The following is a 15713-nucleotide window of genomic DNA, read 5'->3' on the forward strand; positions in this document are numbered from 1 at the left end:
TAATTGAAATCACGATTTTTATTATCATCTTTAAATTGTTGCCACAGGAATACAATTAGAGGCACATCATTGAAGAAGGTCTTAAAATTTTTGTTTTTTTATTACCTTTTAAGAAATGCATTGAACTTTTATTCTTATCCAACGCCATAATAATTTAAGCATTTTTCACTTTTTAACTTATAAAACTAATTGTCAAATAAATATTTTGATCTAATACTGTACATAAATGTTCCTTTGTATATAATTTAGCAAAAAAAAATATTAGTAATTTAACTTTAAAAACATTTCGAATTTAGCATAAAGGCGCGCCATGAACATCACAAGTTATTAACAGATTGACGGCAACTAGCCAGCATGGCCCCGTGGTGAGCGTAGTAGATTTGCGAGCGTTAGGTCGTGGGTTCAGTGCCCAGTGTGATCGAGATTTTTCAAATTGGATTAGGTGTTATTTCCACAGGTGTGGTTAATTAATCTTAAGTGATGAAGCAAAAATAGTAAAAAACTTCGGATTAAATTAATTAAATAATAAAAATAATAATTTTTTTTGAAATTACTAATAATAATTAAATAAGGAGATAAATTGTATTGACTTATAAGATTCTAATACAACTTATCTTCTTATTATTAATAAATTAAAATCATATTATTAATGAATACTAATGTTGTTTTAATTTTATCTATAAATATAATAATACGTAATATTAATAGGATTTTTATTATTATTAAGAACACAGGACCACAAAGGGAAATTGAGGTGGACATGTTCCAACGGTAGGTGACCTTTATGTTTTTGGGGTCGCTGATTACGATGCCGGTGTCCGTATGACCCCATCACGTAAGCATCAACGTCAACTCAAGGTCAAACACCTTAATTTCGAATATTTAATTTTTTTGACCCCGGAATCAGAAAGAGCGGAAAATTTTACGTCCAGATACGTTTTCACCTTTTTTTTAAACTAACATTTCAAGGTCATTTCAAGATCATTTAGAGGTCAAATTCTTTTAATCTCTCGGCCGGAATTTTAGCATGGATTTGGTCCTCGAACAGTTGCATTTTATGTTTTTTGGGTCGCTGATTACGATGCCGGTGTCCGTGTGACGTCATCAAGTCAGGATCAAGGTCAACTGAAGGTCAAACACCCTAATTTGAAATATTTAATTTTTTTGACTCCGGATTCAGAAAAAGCAGAAAATTTTACGTCCAGATACGTTTTGAACTTTTTTTAAACTAACATTTCAAGGTCAACTCAAGGTCAAATTCATCTTTTAATCTTTCGGCTTTTTATGTTTTTGGGGTCGCTGATTACGATACCGGTGTCCGTATGACGACATCAGGTTAGCATGGAGGTCAAACACCTTAATTTCAAATATTTAATTGGATTGTTAGGTGTGTCGTGTTCTTTTGTTTGCAAAAGATCTTTTAAGAGATTTTCTTTTGTGTTGGTTTATAAAAAAAGTCTAAACGTATTCAAAAGTAAAAATTTTCCGATCTTTCTGCATCTGGGGTTAGAAAAATTAAATTTTTCAAATTAAGATGTTTGACCTTCATGCTGACCTGATGTTGTCACACGGACACAGGCATCATAATCAGCGACCCCAAAAACATAAAGAGCAACTGTTCTAGGACCAAATCCAGGCTAAAATTCTGGCCGAAAGATTAAAAGAAGAATTTGACCTCTCGATGACCTTGAAATGTTAGTTTAAAAAAAGGTCAAAACGTATTTGGATGTAAAATATTCCGCTCTTTCTGAATCCGGGGTCAAAAAAATTAAATATTCGAAATTAAGGTGTTTGACCTTGTGTTGACCTCTAGATGAACTTGAAATGTTAGTTTAAAAAAAAGTTCAAAACTTATCTGGACGTAAAATTTTCTGCCTTTTCTGCATCTGGAGTCAAAAAAATTAAATATTTTAAATTAGGGTATTTGACCTTCAGTTGACCTTGATGCTGACCTGATGACGTCACACGGATACCATCATCGTAATCAGCGACCCTAAAAACATAAAATGCAACTGTTCTAGGACCAAATCCATGCTAAAATTCCGGCCGAGAGTTTAAAAGAATTTGACCTCTAATTGACCTTGAAATAACCTTGAAATGTTAGTTTAAAAAAAAGGTGAAAACGTATCAGGACGTAAAATTTTCCGCTCTTTCTTATTCCGGGGTCAAAAAAATTAAATATTCGAAATTAGGGTGTTTGACCTTCAGTTGACCTTGATGCTGACGTGATGGGGTCATACGGACAACGGCATCGTAATCAGCAACCGTAAAAGCAACTATTCTAGGACCAAATCCATGCTAAAATTCCGGCCGAGAGATTAAAAGAAGAATTTGACCTCTAAATGACCTTGAAATGACCTTGAAATGTTAGTTTTAAAAAAAAGGTCAAAACGTATCTGGACGTAAAATTTTCCGCTCTTTCTGATTCCGGGGTCAAAAAAATTAAATATTCGAAATTAAGGTGTTTGACCTTGAGTTGACCTTGATGCTTACGTGATGGGGTCATACGGACACCGGCATCGTAATCAGCGACCCCAAAAACATAAAGGTCACCTACCGTTGGAACATGTCCACCTCAATTTCCCTTTATGGTCCTGTGGAATTAATGAATGCGAGAATCAAGACCTGGCCAGCTTGTCTAACTCTAGACCGTAGCATGGAACTTTCGTTCCACTTCTAATCAGGGGCTCGACAAGACCATCTGGCCTGGGTGTATTATTTAATTTACTAGTAGATAGAAAAAATGTTTGAATTTCAATTCTAAATACTTTCTTGCAGATGAAATATTCATCAAAATTTTATAGTTTAATTAAATATTAAAATCTTTTTAGTTCTTATTAAAAAATTTTTTTTTTATTAAAATAATTAAAATTTAAGATTAATTTGATAAACTTAGCAATTCAATGAAGGGATTCTTTTTCAGGGGAATGGAATACTGTACACTGTACACCAGTTGTAGCGCGCAAAAATTTTATCATTATCATGAATTTTTACATTCTCATCATAATGAGAAAGTATTACATTTGCCCGATTTTGACCAACATCTAATTCATGTAAATCTCCACGTTTCAAGCCTTTCTGATGCCAAAAAAATGGGTTTTAAAAAAATGTCTGTCTGTATGTATGTATGTATGTATGTATGTATGTATGTATGTATGTATGTCTGTATGTCTGTAGACAAAAAAGTTTGCTCGACGATAACTTGAGCAAATTTTAATTAATCGACCTCAAATTTGGTATACACTTTAAGTTCACTAAAATTTCGCCTGAGTTCGTTGGGCAGACAATTTCGTCAAAAAATAACAAAATTATTCAAATTTTTAATTTTCAAAAATTTTTATTTTTCAAAAAAAAATTTTTTCAGTTTTTTTTTTTTGAAAAATATGAGTAAAATGAAACACTTTTTTCCTTCACCATTTTTTGATTCGAGTGAAAACAAGAAAGTTTCTCATTTTTCTTAAAAAAATGACAAACAAAAACGGATGAAAAATTGGTAAAATGCAGGGCAAAATTACTTTATTTTGAAAAAGTATGTTCGACTATGTATTATTTCTCTTTAAACCACCTTAAATTAACATAAATTAAAGTAACTTACTCATAAAATACCGAAATTTTTGTTTTGTTTTTTTTATAAGTCATCCATTGCTATCCATTTCCAAAAAGTGCAATTATTTTCAAAATATTTCTGATTAGTTCATGTTGCACTGTTTTTACTAGAATATCGTAAGTTTTCGATTGCTAACTTTTGAATTGAGTGAACTTTTCTTATTTTTAGACTTTTTTTTTATCTTACAACTTGACAGTCCATGGTTCATATATATCCCAATAAAAAGACGTCCCGTTTTTGTGATTTTGGACGTATTTGTACACATTTGAAGAAAATAGTAAATCTTTTTCTATTACAGTATCAATGAGTACACTGTTGTTTTCGAGGTCCCTGAATTCGAATTTGAAGTTAGATTTAAAAAATCCAAAGTGGCTGGCCCATCATAACGGATTAATTTAACATTGATTCGATTAGTTTTAAATTCGGTACACGGAGATTTTTTATGTCTATGAATCCAAATTTTGAATTTGTTAATTCGATCCTCAAATTTTGATTTACCGATCCCACAAATTCACTAGCACCGAATTTTGAACGAAGCATGTCAACTTCAAATTTTTCCGTCATATTGGGTAGCCATATTGAGTCCGCCATTTTCTATTTTTTTTTAATTTTTAATTAAAAATTTATTTTTACATTCTCATCATAATGAGAAAGTATTACATTTGCCCGATTTTGATCAACATCTATTTCGTGTAAATCTCCACGTTTCAAGCCTTTCTAATGCCAAAAAAATAGGTTTTAAACAAATGTTTGTCTGTCTGTATGTATGTTTGTATGTATGTATGTATGTATGTATGTATGTATGTATTGTTTCTGTTTATACCACCTTAAATTAACACAAATAACAGTGACTTACTCATAAAGTTCCGATTTTTTTTTTTTATAAGTCCAACTATTGTTTTCCATTTCCAAACATTGCTATTGTTTTCAAAAAATCCTCTATTTTAAAATACTTTATATTGCGCTGTTTATACCATAATTTCGTATTTTTTCGATTATTTACTTTTGAATTAGTTAAAATTCATGTATTTGTAGATTTGTAAACTTTTTTTTCTTTAACACTTTTCGATACAGATTAAAACAAAGAAGTTAAAAAAGTTATGTTCTATAACGATTAAGGTAACAAAAGTTTTAAAATATTTTCGATGTGTTATTTTACTCATTAATTTTTTGCGGACCAGTTTTAACCTATTTTGCCACCTTTTCTTTTAGCAACTTTCCTCTCTAGATTTAAAGTTTTGAAGCAGTATTCCTAAAACATTTTTTTCACTATTACGAAAGCATTGTGAAGTGAAACAAAAATAATTAGTGTAGCAGGCAAAATTATAAAGAATTATAAATTAACTATTTTTTAAGAGAAAATTCATTTTTCAACAATCTTTTAACAAATTTAAATAAATCTTTCTACTCCTTGGTTTTTTAGGTCGCTCATTACGATTCTTAAGTCAGTTTTTAAATATTCAAAATGGCGTATTGAAACATTTTTGACCCGATATTTTTAGCATTTAAAGGTATTCTGAAGGGTTAAGATTTGAAAAAATTAAAAAACTGAACAAAAATTCTAAAAAAATCTTTTTTTTAATGCTTGTAAATTGTTTATTTAAAAATTTTCGGTTCTTTTAGCACATTATTTGATATAGCCTCAAATTACCTGTAAAAATTTTATTGATGGGTTAATGCATGTCTACTTTTCCAATTGTATGATTCTAATTTTCGAGCGTGAAACGCGAGTGTCGTGATGAGAATGTTATCCTTAAAGTCAAAGTACTTTAAGAAAATGAAATTTAATTTATAAAAACCAAAAATTTCACTTATATAAATTGTACAAAAAAATTTTTATGAATATAAATAAAAACATGAGAGCGAAACCTCATATAATAAATTTGTTGCTTTAAAAAATGCATTTACTTTAAAGTTCTTTTTTTAGTGTTTTTAAATTTTCAATTAATTTTTTCTTTTACTCAATTGAAATTAGCTCAAAGCGGAATATCTTATTTTAGTAAATAATTTGGTTTGTCGATTTTCCTTAACTACAAAAACCTGGCCAATCCACGGCGCAATATTAAGGAACTAAGTTTGAACAGCTACAGTGCCGTCATTCTCTTTTTTTGCCCAATAAAAAATTTATTCTAATACCTTTAAACCTTTCTAATAAATTTTTCAAAACAAGTCGATTATATGAAGATCCCCTTTTAAAATAACTACTTTTTTACTTATTTTAACTCTGTGTGTAATTAATTTTACTCTTTTTAATAAAATTAATAAAAATAATTTCTTTCTTCTTGACATTTTACTTCAAAATTAATTAAATCAACTACAAAGTCTGAAACAACTACAAAATCTCATTCTACCAAATAGATTATTGGGTCATTCAACTACTTTCTGGTAGTATAATTAATACAATTTTTAAATTTAATAGGAAAATTTTTGTATTACAGAGTGTAGTTAAAAAGTAATTATTGCTAAAAGGTTTTGAATTGTAATAAACAAACAAAGCGCGCGAAGCGCGTAATAATATCGGACCGCGAAGCGGGACGATTATCCTTCGCGCGCCCCAGGGCGCGCTCAAACTAGCGAGCGAAGCGAGCCCCTACGCGCGAAGCGCGTGACGAGAATGTGGCCGCCCCCGCAGGGGGCTGCCAGATTTTTTCTAATAAAACCACTAATATTTTTATGTATAACAATTTATTATTTAAAAGAACGCAATTTTAAATTTTTTTTTTAAATATTTTAAAATGGATACGTGATGTGCCATCTTCTTCAGCTCTGCACTGCTTTGTGGTGACCACGATTACAAAAAGCTGGTTCATTTAAAACACAAAATTCAAAAGGATTTAGTTAAATTAAAAGATAATCCAGTTCCCAATCGACGCAATTTTTTATGTATAAGTCTCTTTTTTATAGCGGAGAAACCATCGTCCAGTTTAATAAAAATTGAAAATTTTAAAATTGAGTGGTCAATATTTTTTAAAACTCTTCGATTGGGAACTGGATTATCTTGTAATTTAACAAAATCCATTTGAAATTTGTGTTTTAAATGAACCACCTTTTTGTAATCGTGGCCACTGCAAAGTGGTGCAGACCTGAAGAAGATGACACATCACGTATCCATTTTAAAATATTTTTTAAAAAAATTTGTGGAAATTTGCATCTAAAATTGTGTTCTTTTAGATAGTAAATTGTATTAAATGAAAATATTAATGGTATCATTATCTTCTGTAAGGTTAATTCTCGAAATTTTTAACCTACTCATAAGTAAGAATTTGATGATGTGCGGAAAAATAAATGCCACAAAGATTAGTAAAATTCTTCTCAGTCTGAATTTATTAAATAAAATTTACAATTTCACTGTTTTATAAAAGTGGCACAATTCAATCCCTTCATGTGAGACCAAAATTATAATATAGAATTTAATATAATGAAAAACGAGAAAAAGAATATAATACTTACTAATTTCACATAATTATAAAAGATTTTAAATTGTCAGAAAAAGAAAAGAAAATTAATAGTAACATTAATCCATTTTAAAAAATAAAAAAAGAATCAGCACGAATTAACTCTTGTCTTTAAACGTGGTCAAATTTAATCCTTGGTCAATCTGGTGACATAAAAAAATTGTTTCCAGACCTGGAGTATAACTTTTAAAATAATAACCTTCCTTTGATTTGAATATACTAATTAATTAAGAACTTAAAAGCAAAAAATAAATATTAAGATTATTTAAGTTAAATTTTTTATTATTGCAGATGAAGTATGAGAAGTTCCAGAATTTTATTAGATATTTTCTCGAGAAATAAGTAAACAAAATAATAAAAAAATAAATTAAATGTTTGATGAAAAATAAATTGTTTGGAAATCAGAAGGCTATATTTTCTTTTGATTAAACCAAAAATGTATCACAAATTTTATTTTATTAAAATTCTGATTTAAAAATTTATATTAAGTAAAAAGTTATTTTTTTTAATATTGATATTGCGTATTATCTAATTCCAAATTTTCAGAACTGATATAATCTACCAAATAAGCATTAAACATTGGATTGAAAAAAAATAAAGTATAACATTTTTGAACACCTTAAAAAATTTTCTCTGCAATTGGTCCTTTGAACGATAAAAGATTATTGATTCGAAATGAAACATTGGCATAGAAGAAGCTGAAGAAAGAAATAAGTCAAATAAAATTTATAAATTGTTAAAAATTAGAACAGTTATTAAAAATAAACTATTTAAATGTTCAATTAAATAATAAAATTTTGTTAAAATAAAATTTAATATTAAATATTATAAGTAATTAAAATAAATAAAAATAATACTTCTAATGTTATTGTTTTTATATTACTAACCTAGACTTTTTCATAGGAATTGTATAAATAATATTTATACTTATCTTTTAACCTGCAATTTTCGACACAAGAATCATGTTCAATAAATGATGTTCCCTTTTCAGTGTTACTTGTAATTATTTTAAATTTAGGTAGTATATTTTACTTTAATTTATAAACAAACATATTTATTTTCTTAACGATGACCAACGATGACATCAAAATACATGATAGTTATCTAATCATGGAATATAAAATAACAAGTTTCACAACAAATTGTCAATTTCTAGCACAAACTTCAAGGGGGAAGGCACGTTCTACTATTACTATTTTAACAATTTTCTTTATATTTAGAAATAAATCTAAAAAAATATTTTTTTTTTAATTTTAGTGCGTATACTGATAAAGATGTATGAATGCGATACATCGAAACGACACAGAGACAAAGTTTTAGCAAAACAAATGCATTCAGTATCTCTAGATACATGAACAATCATTTATATAAATTTATCTCGAAAGAAATCCATTTGGAAGTATTTCATCTTTTCTATTTATTTTTCATAAAACTTTCAAATTACTTCAATTAGTTTTCATATACTTCTTTTAGTATAGGAAATATTTATAATATGTATATTTAATATGTTTACTTAATAGAATCAATTTCTATTTTACGTTTTACAAAATTTACATAACATAAAATGCATTAAAATTGGTGAATATATTATTAATTTTTTTTAGAAAAACACAATATCTTTTAACAGATTAAAATAGCTTCCAATTTAATGTTCATGAACCTTATACATTGAAATATTTCAAATCTTTTAATGAAATGTTTAAGAAATAAAGTGTGCTGTGTCTATATGTGGGACGTTAAAAAGTTAGGTTTTCATATCGTTTCAAATAAAAAATTACTATTTTTACAAACGTCTAATGTTCTATATCACTTTTAGGGAAAATTTATTATCATAAAATATTCTTCCATCATTGTAACAACAATGAAAACCCAAGAAAAAACCTATCGAAAGAGTGATGATAAGAAAAACATAAATTAAAACCAATAGTTACAAAATTGGCGGTGTAAATGTTGATAAATCAATTCTAGTATCGCCAACATAACCGCCGCCACTTGAAATGCCGAGAAAAATTAATTATGTTGTGTCAATTATTATTAAAATATCCTTTGTTACTTATGTATACTGTATACGAAAAGGAAGAGATTGTTGGGATAAAAGATATTACTGACGAATGGATTTTCTTATTGACAGAATGTATATAACGAGTAAGATCATTTTTTTGTGAATTGATATTAAAAAAATAAGATTTTTAAGTAAAAATTTTAAAATATAAATATTAAAGTTTTAGAAATAAATATTTTTGATAAAGTCAATGTTTGATGATTTTTTATAATCTTTGAAATTACAAAAAATTATTTTACTAAATATTTTTTTGTATTTTCTATAAAATTATGTAATCAAAAAGAAAATTAAATTAACTGAAAATTATTAATTATATTTTAAAAAGTATTAAGCAATTAAAAAATATTTTAAAATTTTGAAAAAATAAAACCTAAAAAAAACTTTGTAATGTTTTAAACTTTAAACTGAAATTAAAAATTAAAATCAAATTGAAAATTTTTTAAAAAAGCAAACTATTTTTATATCGTTTACAGATAAAAAAATATAACAATTTAATAATTAATAATAAAAACAAATTAATAATAATAAATTTATGAATAATAATATATAATAAATAATAATGAATAATGAAAAAATAATGAAAGAAATAATAATTATAAGTTAAAATGTTCTAATTATCTGTAATAATAATTTATAATAATTTATAAATAATAATAAAAATTATATTATAATTGAAACTTTTTTTTCTATAAATACCAAGTAGGAAATATACTGGTGCTGCACACAATAAACAATATTTTTTTTTTTTACTTTAAACTGTCACTTAGTATATGATATTAATGACGATGAATAAAAATATCCGCCGCATTAACCATAAAATATTACGAAATCAAGAATTGTCAAAATTTTAGAAAAACAAAAGGAACAAAATACGACTAACTTCAAGTGTGGACAGACGGAATGAATGAATACGGAAATTATTATAGTTAATTATTTTTCTTATCAAGCACCCTGTTTTGTAGAATGAATAAGTTATTAACTAGATTTTCTTCTTAATATTGTGGAAACTTAAATAAATGTTCGACAAATCGCATATTGAACAATTTGCAATTAGCAAACTCCTGTAGTGCTTCGTTTTAGAACATTACCGTATAACGATAGCATGCTGCTCTATTACTGGAATATTTTTTCTCTATTTTCAGTACTACACTCAAAGAACCTTCTTTTAAATATAAAACAAATTTTAGTATTATTATTATTATTTATTTAACTCGTTTTTTACCCCAATGGGTTAACAAATTTAGTATTATATATTAGAAGGTTAACAAAATAAAGAAAAATTATATTTTTCGTTTCAAACGTTCATTTTGGCTTTCTAAAAATACATTAAATTTTTTTTTAATTTACTCCATTTGAATGTCATCAAAATTCATAAAAGAATTTGAAAAAAATTTCACTGTGGCGCGGCGCCGTAAAGAAAAAATAATTTTTCTTTAATTTTTATCATTGTAAATATATAGAGTTATTGAAAAACTTCCTTGCATAAAATTTGAAACGTTCATAAATAAAAATATTTAATAAAAAATAAACAATTATTAATTTTCTAGGCAGAATATTTTTTTTTGAAATAGAAAGAGATTACAAATATAAAAGTAGAATTTAAAAAGCCTGCTGTTTACGTATTGGAAATGGATTAGTAAGCACAGTCAAAATATTATATTTTTCAAGAGATGGTGCGACAAATACAATATCGATTATTGAAAGTTTTTTTTTACTGCAAAAAAATTATTTGCAAGCAATAATAGTCAGGGTAACAGTTTCAACAGATGTGTAACAGTTTCTTTCATTGCTCGGAAAACATCTTAAAAAGTCAGATTTTTTAATTTATGATTCTATTGTGTAAAGGAAGAGAAATACTATAATTCTGCATTATTAAATTTTCAAAATTTTGATTTGTTCTAAAGTTTTTTCGAATTTTTAAAATCTTCCGTTTTCGTATTTTTAAAATTTTTTGGGGTAATAATCAATACAGTTAAAAATGCATAAATATCGACATAAATCGATTTAAATCGAGAAAATTGAAAAATAAGAAGAAACAAGCGATCCTATATTATATTGTTTTTATAATTTAATCTCGCATCGTCTCAGATAATTGAGATCTCGAATTCTTATGTATAAAATGAGCATTTATTATGTCAAAGTAAAAACTTCAACATTTATGGTTAAACAAATGCTAAATGCCTACATACATCAAGTTTTAGTTTTAATTATGTATATGACATTTTTTTATCTACAATTTCTTACAGGGTGTACAAAATTTCCAAAAAATCTAGTTTCGAACTTGGTCATTTTTTCAGTTTAGTAGTTAAAATATTGTGACTGGAATTTACTTTTCTTAGGGTAAGTCCGGGGGAGATGGCCAACTAAAATTTTGTACAGAATTTGTTATTAAATGTCACTTATTATCGATATTCTTACTTCATTTAATGACAGAATGTAAATGAAAGCAAAAAATATGTCGAAAAAATTTTTGTATGAAATATAAACCTTCTTCATTATTTTGCCTAGTTCTGAAAACAGGTGTAAATGAAAAAGCCAAAATTAATTTGAAGCATTGGCCATCTTACATGTACATTTCTGGAGAGATGGCCAATTGCATTTTTTTAAAAAACATTAATTTTTAAATTATTAATATTGCAATATTTAAAATATTTTTTTGTTTTTTTAATGTATATTGTTTACTGTTTAATTATCAATAAAAATTAATATAAAAACTGCTTCCGTTTTATTTTTACGTACATTTAAATAAAAGTATGGCCATCTATCCTGGACTTACCCTACAGGAAAAATGTGAGAATTGAATAGTAGTACTTAGGAGATTTGAGAAATGTTTTTAGTGGAACAATTTTTCTAAATATCAACTATTTAACGTCATTTTATCACATCTAACCACACTTTCTTTGTCTCATTCTAAAGTGTTTATTTATTTATTACACTTGTCTATGCATATAATAATGCGTACAAGAGGAATACGTTCGTATCGGAATATAATAAAAGATTAATATAAAGCAATATACAAACACAACAAAAAACATACCAACAATCTACACAACTTAACGCTCAGCTAAAATTTTTTTGATTAAAGAAACAATGTTTTTTAAAGATTTAAAGTCATTCGAAGACAAAATATTTGTCAAAAATTCCAAATTGTTGTCATACTTTAACGCAGGGAAATAAGCCATTGATGGATCCTTCAAGGCCAAAGATCTAAGTCTTTCAAAGCACAACCTTGGAAACCTAGAAGGGTCCATCTCCGCGATCCTGTTAAGCCAAGAAAGAACCAACTTAAAAATTGAAAACGAGATATTTATTGAACCTGTTTTTAGTCTAACAGCGTAGTTCGGTGTACATATGGGTAAGGATAAGAGTCTCTTATAAAACGAAAGTTGAACACCTTCCAAATGGTCCAAAAAATTAAGGCCCCACACTTGGATAGAATAAAAAAGAATACTCAATGACAAGCTATGAAACATTATTACATAAGAATCCCAGGAGTTAGCACCACACGAGTGAATCACCCTCAAAACCGAACCCGCAGCAACATTCGCAGCACTAATCGCTTTTTTAGCAGCAGGCAAAAAAGAGCAACTACCCGAGAAAACAACACCCAAATATGTGAATTCATCAAAGACCTCAATTCGTTTATCTGAAAACTTAAAAGACTTAAATTTTTTTGCCGATGAATTTCCAGATTTACTAAAAATGACAATTTTTGTTTTTCAACGTTAACAGTAAGATTATTTTGGGAACAATAAAGATGCAAAGCTTTGAGTTTTTTGTTTAATTCGTTAGAAGTATCAGAAAGTAAAATAAAATCGTTAGCATAACCCAACATCAAGATTTCCTCCATACTATTAGTTGAAAGACCCCTACAACCTTGCATCACAAAGAAGTCTTTGACGTCAGAGACAAACAACAGAAACTCCAGGGGACTAAGAACTTCGCCTTGAAGTACACCCTGTGTGACACGAACTTCTTGGGTATAGACCCTTCGCTGCACAGTGGGAAAAAAATGACCCTCTGTGGACAAAAATCTACCAACAACACAAATCTTAACCGATTTTAATATTTTTTTTTAAATACTCGGAAAAGTTTTTCCTGTAACGCACAACTGCGATAAATTTGATTTATTTCAAACTAACCTTAAAAATGATACCTATATATAAAATTACGTTATTAGGATGGTTTAAAAAATAAAAAAAATGATTAATTTTGATATAGCAGAGAGTATTGTGAACCTTTTTTGATCACTGAATACGAATTTGACATTAAAATTGCAAAATTTTAAAATTCAAAATGGCGGATGCAATATGTCAGGCAATGTTTTATAAAAGTCACCAAATTCACTCGAAAGTTGTTATTCAGGGGTTCTTAAGGTCGCTGGTTATGAATCTGAAGTCTGATTTCAAAAATTCAAAATGGCGGATCCAATATGGCGGATTAAAAAATTAAAAACTCATTGAATTTGCATGAAAGTTGTTACTTGGAGGTTTTTGGGGTCGATGATTACGAATCTGAAGTCAAATTTCAAAAATTAAAAATGGCGGATCCAATATGGCGGATGAGAAAATCAAAAACTAATTAGATTAGCTTGAAAGTTGTTACCTGGGGGTTTTTGGGGTCGCTGATTACGAATCTGAAGTCTAATTTGAAAAATTCAAAATAGTATTAGATTAGAGTATTATATTATTATTAGATTATTAGTATTAGATCTGCCATCTCAAATTTAAAAAATTCGACTACAGATTTGTAATCAGCGAACCCAAAAACCTCCAAGTAACAACTTTCAAGCAAATTCAATGAGTTTTTAATTTTTATACCGCTATATTGGATTCGCCATTTCGAATTTTTGAAATCAGACTTCAGATTCGTAACCAGCGACCTTAAGAACCCCTGAATAACAACTTTCGAGTGAATTTAGTGACTTTTATAAAACATTGCCTGCCATATTGCATCCGCCATTATGAATTTAAAAATTTTGCAATTTTAATGTCAAATTCGCATTTAGTGATCAAAAAGGGTTCACAATACTCTCTGCTATATCAAAATTAATCATTTTTTTTATTTTTTAAACCATCCTAATAACGTAATTTTATATATAGGTATCATTTCTAAGGTTAGATGGAAAGGCCCCTTTATAATCGACGAAGACGCCATATACTACTGTGTTCGGTCTACTTAAATGAATTCGAATGATAGATAATAAGGTAAAAATGTGATTAACACAACTTCTTACCTTTCTGAACCCGTTTTGCGATTCAGGAATCAGGTTAAACTCCGAGGTCCAACGTACAAGCCGATCACATAAAATTTGAGTAAAGCATTCTAAAGTGGTAATATGCGGGAAATAACCCACACAGCACCCAAAATTCCCTGAAACTTGACAGAACCTCACATGGCGAGGTTAGAAAACTTTAGTGGCAAGGTTCATACAAGTTTGTGTCGATGTTTAAATGTCCACATGAAAAGAATATTCACACGAAACTTTGAGGAAATATTACACATAAATATTCACGCGCAATGTTCAGTCAATGTTGTGTCAATATTGAAATTACATTTTCGCCTAGTTATAAAAATTTCATTTACTAATATAATAAGTATAGGTGAATACTGACACAACATTGACTGAACATTGCGCGTGACTATTTATGTGTAATATTTCCTCAAAGTTTCGTGTGATTATTCTTTTCATGTGGACATTTAAACATCGACACAAACTTGTATGAACCTTGCCACTAAAGTTTTCTAACCTCGCCGTGTGAGGTTCTGTCAAGTTTCAGGGAATTTTGGGTGCTGTGTGGGAATAATCTCTATGAACTGCCCACACTGGGCAGTTCATAGGGGTCAAATTGAGTTCCCTTAAGCCCAATTAAAACCCGAATTATGTTATCTTTGGGTTTTAACCGATGTTTCACTGTGATTATACTACTATTAGTCAATATTTGCCACTCACCATATGTTCAACTGACACGTGATCCTGATGACCCGACCCCCGGTTTCCTTGTAATATCGCTTCAAGACTCTCGATATATTCAATAGCATTTCTCAAAATTTCCACTTTAGGTAAACGTTGATTAGGATTATTGCTGGTCCTCCTTTTTAACACCTCAAAAGCTTCATTCACCTGGAACAGGAAACATTCAAATTAGTAAAAAATGAACAAAAGCAAAAAATTATCTCAGTAAGAATTTCTGAAACATTCCACCTAAAAGTAAAAAAATTTATTTTTTGTTGAAATGTTATTTTTCTTACAGTATTCTATTTGTTTTGAACCATAGTTTTAATGATAATTTTTGTGCAAAAATATTGATTTTGATTACAAAAAACATATATTTATAAACAAATAGTGTAAACTCATTAGTGTACAATTTTTTACAATATAATTTGACTGACCCCCCTCCCCCCATCTCCGAGATAGCAAGAGGTGTCACTTTTCAAAAGGTACGAGTGACCCATGTTTACAGCTTAAGGGTTAAAATTGGGCTCATTATAAAATCTGTTTTTAAAATTCTACTAAATGTAAATTCGATAATTTTTAATTTGACACCACAAACATTCCGTCAAGTCTAATATGAAGGCAATATTGAAT

The 15713-nt window shown here is 28.2% G+C and overlaps 1 protein-coding gene across 1 annotated transcript in view; it reads right to left on the reverse strand.

The window, feature by feature from the left end:
* The window catches only part of LOC127285410 (transcription factor SUM-1), a 158032-nt gene that overhangs the window by 126394 nt on the left and 15925 nt on the right, over window positions 1–15713 (reverse strand). Inside the window, exon 3 of the mRNA XM_051311412.1 lies at window positions 15078–15248. Within this exon, the coding sequence (XP_051167369.1) occupies window positions 15078–15248 (171 nt within the window). The remainder of the gene's footprint in view (window positions 1–15077; window positions 15249–15713) is intronic.

This window comes from Leptopilina boulardi, unplaced genomic scaffold (genome assembly GCF_019393585.1).
Source record: "Leptopilina boulardi isolate dan_hultmark-lab unplaced genomic scaffold, ZJU_Lbou_2.1 LbouV2_332, whole genome shotgun sequence".
Classification (NCBI taxonomy): domain Eukaryota; kingdom Metazoa; phylum Arthropoda; class Insecta; order Hymenoptera; family Figitidae; genus Leptopilina; species Leptopilina boulardi.